The 13,242-nt window shown below is 37.0% G+C and overlaps 1 protein-coding gene across 2 annotated transcripts in view; it reads right to left on the reverse strand.

Annotated features, from left to right (window-relative positions):
- Positions 1–13,242, reverse strand: part of SPATA16 (spermatogenesis associated 16) — a 261,852-nt gene that overhangs the window by 229,838 nt on the left and 18,772 nt on the right. The window contains exon 2 of one of the 2 annotated variants that reach the window (XM_045386618.2): positions 7,030–7,659. In XM_045386618.2, coding sequence (XP_045242553.2) covers positions 7,030–7,641 — 612 coding nt within the window. In that variant the 5' untranslated portion in view covers positions 7,642–7,659. Of the gene's footprint in view, positions 1–7,029; positions 7,669–13,242 lie in introns of both variants that reach the window. The other variant, XM_045386617.2, reaches the window with a different exon arrangement.

Below are 13,242 nucleotides of genomic sequence, written 5' to 3' on the forward strand. Positions count from 1 at the left end.
AGGGAAAATAAAGTAGAACACGATGCATTACTTTGTCCCTTGCTTTGGTTAAATTTCAAATATAATTAAGAGAAGACTAGAAATTGTTAATATTAATTAAAGGGTTTGGGCTATGGATGTTAAAAAATGTTGGTAAACACATAGTTGGGCAAAATCCTTTGGAATGTTAAGCTTTAAATTAAACACATACCACACAGGGAAATGAGGGACTTGAGAAGTACAGCGACAACTTGTACATGAATTTAGATTTCATTATGTTTTTCAATAAATAATTCCTGATATTCTATGTGAAAGTACCTTATTATCTATCATTTCTACTTAATGGCATTCTAAGCGGCTAAGAAAGTTGCTCAAAGTCACACAGCATCAACACAGTGTCAAACACAGATAATCTGACTCCAAATTCAGTGCCCTGTTCATGACAGCTCCGGACCCCTGCAGCCACTTAGGAGTATGTGCGCTAGTGCTTACTGCTAATTTACTAGAGGGGCAATGGCAGTCACTTGAGAACCTACTAGTGGTTTGGTATAAATCCTTCTCAGAGTTGTCCCTGGACCAGCACTATGAACATCATTTGGGAACTTATTTGAAATGAGGCATCTGGTGTCCCGCTACAAACATAATGCATCTGAATCTGCATTTTTAACAAGATTACTGTACATTTTTAAATGCACATTACAGTATGAAAAGCAGTAGTGTAAAGAAGTCCAGATGTGAAATCAGGGGACCTGAATTCCATCTCAGCCCTGCCACAGACTAGCCATGGCACTTTAAGTAAGTTGTTTAATTTTTTTAGAGCATCAGTTTTTCTGTAAAATGGGATGATAATATCCATCTTAGAGAGGGTTATTACAATGATTGTATGAGTAAAAATGCCTGGAATGTGAAACCCTGTCTCTACTAAAAATACAAAAATTAGCCAGGTGTGGTGGCATGCACCTGTAATCCCAGCTACTCAGGAGGCTGAGGCAGGAGAATCGCTTGAACCTGGGAGGCAGAGCTTGCAGTGAGCCGAGATTACACCACTGCACTCTAGCCTGGGTGACAGAGCAAGACTCCATCTTAAAACAAACAACAACAACAACAGCAACAACAAAATGCCTGGAACCCAACAGGAGTTTAAGAAATGCATGCTGAATTCATATGCAAATCCACAGATTATAATGAGACAGCTTAGGCACTCAGAGAATTCAGTGAACCCCTAAATTTCTGATTATGTTGCACCAGAGAAATACCTGTGCTAGAATTTATTTAAATTAAGCTTTCTAAGATATCCACATTTTTGTGCTCTAGAGAGTTGCTACAGTTATTCTCAGCAGAGCAATTACAGGTGAGGCTGCCCTGTAATGAGATATCTTTTCTACTTCATTAAATAAACCCCCTTGAATGGGCTCCGAAATGGACCTGTCTTGAACCAAATTCCATTATCTTGGAAGTAATCTCATAAGAAGGGCCCGGTGCGGGTTCAATCATGTTGGATACCTAACATTTACCATAAAGAATGTGTTCTAGAACAGTGATTCCCAAAAGCTTGTTCTCAGACCAATGCTTTACCGATCCAAGGGAAAATAAAAAATAAAGACAACATAGCTTTTCATAAAATTAAAATATAACTATTTTTAAAATATCCTTCATTTTGAGAGTATGACCTTTCTGTTTCTTTTTATCTTTCCTTCTAACTTTTATGGGTAAAACTGCTCCATATTTTATGATTCAATGGTGGTAATAGATGGTAATTTTTGTAATGTTCTTGTACAACACAAATGCAATGTCAACCCACTCTCCCCCTACACACACTTAAAACATTTTTTATGGATCCTTGAAATGCAAAAATTCTGAACTATTGTTATAGAAACACCTGCTTAAGAGGAAATTATTTTCTATAAAATCAATGTTGGACATACAACATTTTAAATTATACAATGTAGGGACCAAGCTACAAAGCATTAATTGGAGGGCAAATCTGTTCTGTGTAGGCATATCAGAGAGTGTAGTGCTCCTCAAACTGCAATGTGCATAAGGACCATCTGGAATTTGTTAAAATACAGATTCTGATTCTGCAGGTCTGGCAAGGTCTGGAATTTTGTATTTCCAACCAGCTCACACTTAGAGTAGCAAAGGCACACTGGTGAGCCCTGAAGCCAGATAACCGGATCCTGACTCCACCTCCTCTAGTTTTTGACCCTTGAGCAAGTTACTTAACCTGTCCACCCTTGGTTTTCTCATTAGTAACACAATAATACCAGTACTATCTCACTGGCTTGTTGTGAGAATAAAATGGAATAATGAATGTAAATAATCCCAGAATGTAAAATATAGTACCTGACACATATAAAGAGCTCCATAAATATGAGTTATTACTTTAACTTCACAGACCAGTGACTGGAGCGCCAAGATATTAAAAAAAGATTAGCACCTCAAGGGTCTGCTGCATGATGAAATCAGAGGAATTGAAAGTTCTGGTTGGTAATGGATGGGTCTTGCTCTGTCTTCTTTGATGGGTTGAGTAGGATTGTTTGAAGCTATGAATCTTAAAGGATACATATAGATTTGTTCTAATTCAGAAGGTGGAAGCCTCTTAATTATTAGGATCCTATGATTAAGATTGAAATGGTGGTATTGTCTAAGTTGCATGCTCGGAAGTTAGAAAAACCTTTGATAATTTCTTTGAGTGTTGTTCCAATAAGTGACAAAAAATATGATTACTACATCTTCTGTCCTTTCTGTATTCCTAATTTATTAATCTCTGCCTACTTTTTGTTGACAGCCAAGCAATTTATTACATAGTAGTATGTATTACTTAATATGCAAATACAACTATATGAGGCAGTCATTTTTTTTAAAAAATAGAATCCCTACCATTGTTGTAGTGGGGAAATTTGTATAGCTGTCTTTTAAAAATTGCAGGGAATAGTATCTAGGCATGACAATATAAAGTAATATGAATTTGTATTTTTATCTTCAGCTTACACCTTTTGCCCTTATTGGTTTAGCTTCTGGTGTGAATACAAACATAAGGGCATATGATGACTGTTTTTAAGAAAACTTGAGAAAGATTGATGAGGTGGTCATAGAGCTAAGCACCAATTTTACCCATATAACTGATTCACCTTTATACAGTAAAAAGAAAGCATGCAAAAATAAGTTATTTCATTAAGCATGTTTACATAAATGCCTGCTACGTTACAAAATCCTAAAAGACTAAAGTTGACTGTTTTTGGAAGTTAAACTGTTGTCTTCTGACTCATTGCATACCCTTTGACCTTAATCATTATAAAATGTTTTCATAAATATAGCTATCTAGTGACTATGTTATGAAAATAAAAGGAGTTAGTACTTTGTCAAGAACACAAAGGAAACTAACACATAAACAGAACATTCTAATGGGTTTATTAGACGCATTGGAAGTTATTATGTCACTTAATAAATATTTAAATGCCTCCAGGGCCTTCGCTCAGTTCTTACTTTTCTGTTTCTTTTTTGTGGCCTCATCTTTAATCATAGCCAGTCCTCTACATGCTCTTACAGCTGACTTCGCACCACATGTTTGGCAACCATTCTAAATGTCTCTGCTGGGCACTGTGGTTCACGCCTGTAATCCCAGCGCTTTGGGAGGCGAGGCGGATGGATCACCTGATGTCAGGAGTACAAGACCAGCCTGGTCAACATGGTGAAACCCTGTCTCTACTAAAAATACAAAAATTAGCCGGGCATGGTGGTGGGCACCTGTAATCCCAGCTGCTCGGGAGGCTGAGGCAGGAGAATTGCTTGAACGTGGAAGTCGGAGGTTGCAGTGAGCTGAGATCACGCTACTGCACTCCAGCCTGGGCCACATAAAAAAAAAAAAAAAAAAAAAAAAAAAGTCTCATAACACTTCCCTTGTAGCAAGCCTTCTATAGGAGAGATGCTGCTTATCCTTCAATACCTATTTTCTCCTTCTTTCTCAGTAGTAGAACTTCTGAATGTTAGCGCCATCTGGAATAAAGACTGTATTTATTTCTCAGCCTCCCTTGCAGGTATGTGTGGCCACATGACTAAATTTTGGTTAACGGGAAAAAAATGAATATGGTGTGCTCGTGGAGACACTGTGTGCCTCTGTCTTTCCTTTTTCTCATGTTTGGCTGGCTAGAATGTGTATTTGATGATACCAGCAGGAACGGTTATTTTGGATCATGAAGTCAAGGCCACTTCTTAGGAAAGGAGATATAACCTGGCACCCTGACCATCATATCATACCAGCCTTTGACTACCCACTTTTATATATGAGAGAAATAAATTTCTACCTTCCCTCAGACACTTATTTTGCAGCCAAACCTAACCTTAATGTATCCACACTTGCTGCTACATCTATCAAGTGTGATCATTATCATTATGCCTTGGCCTCTATCGTCCATCCTACCTTATTCAAAGCCATTTTAGGGCTTAAGGAAAAGGGAGAGATGCCTTAAATGAAATGTGAGAGCACTCACATTTAATAAGGTTAAATTTAGAAGTTAAATTAGGAAAAAAAAAAAAGAAAGTCTGAAAAGGCTACAAATCTCTTCCATTCCCAGTAGCTTTGTTTTATTGCGACATTCTAGCTAAGATTTCAAAGTTAACTCCCCAGATAATTAGACAAAAGCTAGGCCAGATGTCTAAGCTAAGTTTTGATTTCAAAATAATTATTTTTGTTAATTATCAGTAATTAAGTGTCAGCATCCAAAACTTTCCTTAAAACCCTGGGAGAGAGAAAACAGGAGAGAGAAAAAAAGAGGAAGTAGGGAAGGAGACAGAGAGAAACACAAGCATTATACAGTACAATTATACGGGCAGATCATGAGGTCAGGAGATCGAGACCATCCTGGCTAACCCAGTGAAACCCCGTCTCTACTAAAAAATACAAAAAATTAGCCGGGCGTGGTGGCGGGCGCCTGTAGTCCCAGCTACGCGGGAGGCTGAGGCAGGAGAACGGCGTAAACCCGGGAGGCGGAGCTTGCAGTGAGCTGAGATCGGCCACTGCACTCCGCCTGGGCGACAGAGCAAGACTCCGTCTCAAAAAAAGTAAAAAAAGAAAAGGATTAAAAAAACCTGATTCAAATTTTATAATTGTGAGCACTGGATTTTATGGAAAACTGGGTATTTTCTTTCATTTAACGCAGATGTCTTTTGCTTTTACCGAGACTTAATTTGAAGCTTTTACAGTAGCTAAGAAAAGATGCCTTTCTTTTTCCTTGCCAAAATGATTATTTTTCTTTATCTATAAAATTTATACCTTTAACCCTCCCCGCACCGGGAAAATAAATTTCAGCTGAAGATGGCTCTGGCAGAACTGCCTGGGGTTCTTCCTAGAGTCTTTCATTAGCATCCTTTTCGTAGATGGAGGCTGCGGAGCTTTAGCGCAAAAGACTGTTCAAAAGAACAGAGGATTCTTTTGGTGGTTTGTGGATAATACGGACTTTTCAGCATTTATTAGGTAGCTTAGAAGTTTACATAGTGCATCACACTTCCCTTATTTGTGTGGATGACCCTTTATGCGAGCAGAAATATTTATAGATGCATCTATTTGTGTGCTACCTAATTACTTCGTATCTACTTAGGTCTGCTTTTGTACTTAGAGCCTTTTTAAATATTTAGGGGCACCCTTTGTCTGATGTCACCTATTAATAATTCATTGTAGTTGTAGTCATTTTAACCTGCAACTAACAATGAAAATAATACTTTACTCTTTACATTTCACCACTTTCACAACATCTCACATTTGACTCCTGCTCACTCTCATTGCCCATGGTCAATTACTCTTTTCAGCATTTTTCTTTTCTTCTTTTTTTTTTTTTTTTTTTTGTTTTGAGACAGAGTCTTACTCTGTTGCCCAGCCTGGAGTGCAGTGGTGTAACTATAGCTCACTGCACTCTCGAACTCCTGGGCCGAAGAGATCCTTTCAGCCTCCTGAATAGCTAGGAGTACAGATGTGTGCCACTATGCCTAGCTAATTTTTACATTTTGTGGAGACAGGGTCTCACTATGTTACCCAGGCTGGTCCAGAATTTCTGGCCTCAAGTGATCCTTTCACCTTGGCTTCCCAAAGTGCTGGGACTACAGGTGTGAGTCACCATGCCAGGACTTTATGGCATCTTTATTTAAATGTTTAATGGTTTGTCTTCCTCACAGATGGTTAGAGGGAAGGAACCATGTCTTCATTCATTTCTTTTTAAATATCTCCAGTGCCCAGCAGGCATATATAGTATGCATTGACATGTTTTTTGTAAGATAGTTTTGTAAAATAAAATACTACATATGCACTCATCAATATAACAAGACCAATGGTGCATACACTTCGGTCCTTCTATAGGTACAGTATGTCATGAGCTAGTATAATTTTCCTACTACCTATTTTGTGTTTTAGTAGTGATTCTGAAGTTCATTTTAGTCCATGGGCTATTTTTTTATGCCGAGATAGTCACAGACTTACCTGTTTACAGATAGGAAGATAATTATGCATAAAGATCACTAAAATGGGGAGGAAAATAAAGTTTGATGGTAAAGTCAAACGGTGTTATTTTGTTTGTAATAAGTATCACATATAAATTATAAGCACATGCTAAAAAGTAAAGATGGTTATGTTTAATCATGAGGATACTACATATCAAAAGCAGACAATTCATATACTCATTAACTGCCTATTTCTAGAGAATCTATATTCTACCCACCACCATTGTACTAAAACTTTATGGCTTTTATAGGTGTACATCTAAATGAAGAAACCAACTGCATTTTTAAAATATATCACCATTCACTTCAGGGTTTGTAAAAAGCATGAAGTGTGCTTTTGGGGTTATTTCTATATATCAAGTGCACACAGGCATATTAATTTGCAGGCATAGCTTATTTATTTGCTTTATGTAAACGGGGAATTGCAAAATCCTGATATCATTAAATATCCTCACCTCATGATCTCTGTTTATTACAGTATGGTCAGAACCCCTCAATGTAATTGCAACTTTCCATTTCATAGCTTCCTGTCACCAATCTATATTTTCTTTAATCCCATACCTCAAGTGCTGTTCTGAACTGTCCTGCTGCCAAGGCGTATTTCTTTTGTCTATAGCAAGAGCTGGCATCCTTTAAGGCTACCTGAAGCCATTTGTCAATCTGAGGCAGAAAGCTGAAATTAGGTACACTCAAAGGGTCTACTATTTCAGCAACTCGGCATGTTGGCTGACTCCCAGTAGACATGAAGGACTCTACAAACTCATAGCGAACACCCACTTCATCAATGTAGACCAACTTCATTTCCACATCCATTATGTTCTTTAAGGGGATGTGAGGCAGAGGCATGGTGATTAACTGATTGTCAAGTTCTATTATCTTTGCCTCTTTCTTTCTAGTTGGCTTTTCTTCACCTTCTGCCTTCCGTTTAAAGGCTGCTTTCTCTAAATCATTGCTTTGTTTTTCTTTGATGCTCTTTGTCATTTTTATTCTTTCAAGTGTGATTTCTACCTGTTTACCTCCACAGTTTTTCTTAATCTCTTGTGGCATTTCCAGGATGTTAGGTGGGTGTGCTAAGGTGGACATTTTCTTGCTTGTGTTTATCTTTGGAACAAGCTGATCATGATAGATCTTATTCACTGCATTCTCCAAACTCCTACTGCTTCCTGCATCCATTGATCCTGCCCAAAACTCCTGCAGGGGCTAGAAAAAGGAAAGTAATTAAGGCAATATTTTGAATTCCAGTGGTTTAGACTATAGTCAAATTCATTTTAAACACTATTTTATTCATTATTAGTATTTGTTGCCTTGTAAGTAAAACTGTATTTACATCATCTATTGACTATTTTAATAGAGGAATATATGTGTCAGTCTCAAAACTCACCAAGATAAGAATTTTTTGTAAACACACCTAGACATTGTCTTAAAAAATAATCCTCCATGGCTGAACAACATTGAATGAATACATTAATGGGGTACTCAAACTCATTGAATAGGAAAATTTTATACATAGCCACTGAGACAAGAAAAGCCAAAGTAAATCTATCTCAATATTAATTTCCTCAGAAAGGCAGGTGGTCTAGAACTCAGTATAAAATACATTACTCACCTGAATAATAGACTTGGGAGTCTAAAGAAACCCCAGCTGCTTTCTCTGAAAATCTTCCAAAAAATGTGAGCACAATCTTTCCTAAATTTGTTTCTTTTATTACTAATGAAAATCTCATGTTTAAAAAGCTCATAGACAACTATTGTTCACAACAGGCTTTAAAGAAGAAAAGCATGACCTTCAGCCTTACACAAATGTGAGCCATAGTCTATCTTCAGTCTACCATATTAATATATTTACAGTAATGGTATCAACAATGTACATTATATAAAGAGGAGATATTTTCCTAAAATATTAATGCTCAATATATATAACTAATAGTCTTTTGATTCCAAGATTCTGCATGTTATGTGCTTCTAGATTTGTTTCAAAAAATCAAGTGTTCTAAGATATAATAATTATTTAGTATGGTTGGTTCCTGCCTTTTAGGACTCTTTCTTTTCACCTATCACATTCTATTCTGGAAACAACTTTGTGGAGTAAATAGGAACAGGGACCACATTTTGCAAAGAAACTAAGGGATAGAGGGATTAAGTTCCTTCTCCAAGGTCACATTGGTTGGTCATTAGCAAAACCTACCCATTCAGACTGTTATTACCTTCGTAGGACTGCCACTCGCTAACCCCTAGCCTGGGATACTTCCTCTGTAACATGATGTTCTTTAGTATAGCTAATAGACATAGATTGGACCACAAAGATAGGAGAAAAATGCGAGAAAGAAGGGCTGCATATAATAAGATAACAATGAGATAAAAGCTAACACTTGTGCTTTTATTGTCAAGGTCAGCGTCCGACTCAAGATAAAAATCATGAGTCACTTCTCAAAACTTACTAATGTTGTTGATTATTTTCATTTGTTTGTTTGGAAGACAGTAGTTTGCCAAAAAAGACTCTTAAAACCAAACACCGCATGTTCTCACTCATAAGTGGGAGTTGAACAATGAGAACACGTGAACACAGGGAGGGGAACATCACCTACTGGGGCCTGTCGGGAGGTCGGGGGAAAGGGGAGGGAGAGCATTAGGACAAATACCTAATGCATGGGGGGCTTAAAACCTAGATGATGGGTTGATAGCTGCAGCAAACCACCATGGTACATGTATACCTATGTAACAAACCTGCACGTTCTGCACATGTATCCCAGAACTTAAACAAATAAACAAACAAAGAGCATCCTGAACTGTGACCCATTAGATTTTTAAGTAAAGGAAGACCCATAACTGTTCCTATGGCTCTAACCTTTGAAGTACTTTCCCCTTCTGTATCATTGGACACATATGTCATCAGAAAAGGTTTACGGTCATACATGGACATATCAAAGGATCTACCTTGATGGTCTTTGTTATCTCATAAGAATGATTGAATTCCAATAATTCTAATAATAGCTATCTTGTTTATTAATTTGTAAAAGCTAAGTCCTAGAATATTTCCCCAATGATTCATAATGACACAGTAGAGTTGTGTTTCTATAGGATAAAACATCTAAGTTTGAAATTTTTACCAGCCGGTGTTATGTTTAGTATTGAAGATCAGCATGACTGTGAATCACAAGCCCCACCAACAGCTTCACTTTGGGCAAGACCCTGTTTCCTTTTCATCTCTTAGAAACATTGCTGGTCAGGCGCGGTGGCTCATGCCTGTAATCCCAGCATTTTGGGAGGCCGAGGCGGGCAGATCATCTGAGGTCAAGAGTTCGAAACCAGCCTGACCAACACGGTGAAACCCTGTCTTTACTAAAAATACAAAATTAGCCGGGCATGGTGGCACATACCTGTAGTCCCAACTACTCGGGAGGCTGAGGCAGGAGAATCACTTGAACCCGGGAGACGGAGGTTGCAGTGCGCCGAGATCGTGCCATTGCACTCCAGCCTGGACAACAAGAGTGAAACTCCGTCTCAAAAAAAAAAAAAAAAAAAAGGAGAAAGACATTGCTGGCATCCAACATCTTTTGGACTGCTAATGTGGCTACTCAGAGTAGCAAGGGGAAAACGGTCTTGGCCATCTCTTTATCTTTTGTTTGCTCTTGTGCCACGTCTACATATGATTTGGATTGAGTAAAAATAAACTTTAGTCCTTCAGTTAAGATCTCTGTTGAATGAACACTCCCAGATATGCATCTATACCATTAAGTTTCTTTTGGTAGCAGAGATGCTGTTCTTGAAACTTGTTTAAAGCTCAAAATACCTGGTTTTAAGGGTTTCTGGTTCATTTTAATTTCCACAGTAGGCTGTTAAAAATATAAACAGGAAACATTGGTTTGTGAGCTGTTCTAACATTTTCATGATGCCTCCCCCAGGTATCTTATCTATTGAAATTCTCTCTACTTCAAGCACTAGAGGCTAAAATGTACCAGAATATCTGTAGTTGGTTGTCATTAGTAACATTTTTAGCATCTACAGCAGCATTACCTATCTCTGCTGTATTTATTTCACATATAAATGCATATAACACATATAAATGCTTAAAATTATCTTTATAGCCATTTCTTCTAAAGAATAATTGTTCTCTCTCTCTGCCTCCCTCTCTCCATTTCCCTCCTTCCCGTGCTCATTTCCTTTGCCTATTTTCCTCCAAACTCCTCCCACTCCAATTCTCTTCCCAGATGTCCCTCACCCCAAGCCTTTTTCTTTCTGCAAGAAGGAAGGTTTTATTGTTTTTAAGAAATAAGATTTTGAGTACTTCTGAATTAGTCTTTAAATGGCTCTATAGAAATCATCATTTTGGTCTTCAGTGCATTTTTATACAAGAAAAAATAACAGGGGGAAAAAGTATATAAGGTGTACCTAGAGCACTCGGAATAAATATGTAAGCAAATGTTTACCTTTCAGACATCTGAAAGATCAATTATTCCCTATATATATATAAGAAACTAATTCAGGTTCCCTCCCAAATTCAGAATAAATACCTGAATGTCTGAAAGTGTCATAAATGCACAGGATGAAAAAGCATGGCCAAATCCAACCATTATTTTTCAGGGCTGGTTGAAAATCAGATGACTTTATTTCAGCCTGTGGTTTTTTTTTTTTTTTTTTTTTTTTTGAGACAGAGTCTCAGTCTGTCGCCCAGGCTGGAGTGCAGTGGTGTGATCTCGGCTCACTGCAAGCTCCGCCTCCCAGGTTCACACCATTCTCCTGCCTCAGCCTCCCGAGTAGCTGGGGCTATGGGTGCCCGCCACCACACCCAGCGAATTATTTTGTATTTTTAGTGGAGGTGGGGTTTCACCGTGTTTTTTTGTTTGTTTGTTTGTTTGTTTATAAAAATTGTCACACATGCACAGAAGAGTTTTGGAACTGCTGCTATGGCTTTTTAAAAAATTATAAAACTCTATTTAAATAATCTGGAATTTGAGGCCTTTTACCACTTCACTCAATGTGTGTTTTCAACCTTATTTAGCACTCCTCCTATAAACTACTCTGAAGTCAAGCTGAACATCTTGTTAATTCCAAAAGATGTTCATTTTCAGTCTGTCAACTAAGAATTCCCCAACTTCCTATTCCCACCTCATTCTACCTGACCAAACCTACCAAGGAGTTATCCATTTTTACCTCCTCTGAATAATACCAATGGCATTTATAGCACTTATTTTTTATTTTTTATGTCGCAGTTATTCCTGAATGATTTTTTCTTCCAATAAGCTCCCTAAAAGCAGAAATACTTTACTCCCTAAAAGCAGAAATACTTTACTCTTCTTGACATTAGTTCAGTGCTTTGCATAGAGTAGGTATTCAATAGATGTTGATCAATATGAATGCTGTGAATCAACAGCTAATTTACACATTCTTATTTAAGAGAAACAAAATTGGATTTTTTTTTTAAAAGGTACAGACTATAACTTTGAAAAAGTTGTTTCTGAGAAATATTTCTGGATTTATTTTTTGTTTTAAATTTCATCTTGGGTAAAGTACATTTTCTTCTTTGATAGTTCAAGTGAATCATGTACCAACTAGATTTAAACTATCAACCTCTTCACTTTTTTTTAGTAGTCAAGTTGATTAACATGACATTAGTCAGTGTTTCTGAGACACTGAGCTACACTTTAACCATTACTTCAATAAAAATAATTTCAGAGAAAACCATTAGACAATCATTATGTATGTCATAGAAGTATTTGTTGATAACATTCTGTAAAAATGCTCATTCTTTAATTTAGAAGACAGCACTATAAAATTGATTGCCTCATAGAAATATGCCTTTAAAAAGTCTTTAGCAAATATTGACATGAAACATGGGAACAATCTCCAAGGTTTTATAATAAATACAAGTACAAGAAACAAAGAGAAGTTAATGTTCAATCATTTCCAGTGGGTAACCATTTTAAATGTATTCAGTGGATTTTCAACACATTTATTTTTTTTTCTTCAAATATTTCATCAAGTGTTCTGTTCTGTGTGGGAGTTTCTATTGCTTCATAGATTTAATCAGTGGTTTACATGGCTATTAGTACCACAGCTTATTTATTAAATTTTTGATTGAAATAGGCAGCTCAAACATGGGTAATTCAGCAAAAGAGAATCCTTAAAAATGTGCTCTCTGAAACATTCGACATCACAGTTGCTATGGTTTTCTTTCTTAAAAAAAAAAAGATCTAATTTTAACTTGCTGTTAAATGTAACCAGTGAGACATTATGAGAAAAAAACACCTTGTTAGTCTACCAGTTCTTTTAAATGTTTTAAAAAACACACTACAAAATATTACTTCAATCCAATAATCATTTATTGAGCACCTACTATGAGCAAGGTGCTGTGCTAGGTAATATGAGGGACACCAACGATGACTGAGACAAGGGTCTTGGCATTGTAGTGCTCATAGCTAGGAGTGGAGGTGGAGGATGAAAAGAGGAGATGTTGTTTATTAGACTGTGAACTGCTGGAGAGGCAGAAATGTATCACAATCCTTTTTCTATATTGATGTGTAGTTTCTTCAGAGCCTGGAACATAACAGACCCTTAATGTACGTTTGTTGTTAGAATGAATGTGTGGCTGAGTTACCATATTCTACATTATATGGTAGCAATAATAGACATATTTCTGTAGGAACATGGGACTGATGCAGTTTCAAGATATTTGGGAAAGCTTTTTAGAAGAGGAACAAGTGTCCTTATGCAAGTAGTTGCTCTTCTCTTTTATCTGAGAACCTTCAAGAAATGGTACGTTATTATTAGAAGGTA

This window comes from Macaca fascicularis, chromosome 2 (assembly GCF_037993035.2).
Source record: "Macaca fascicularis isolate 582-1 chromosome 2, T2T-MFA8v1.1".
Classification (NCBI taxonomy): Eukaryota; Metazoa; Chordata; class Mammalia; order Primates; family Cercopithecidae; genus Macaca; species Macaca fascicularis.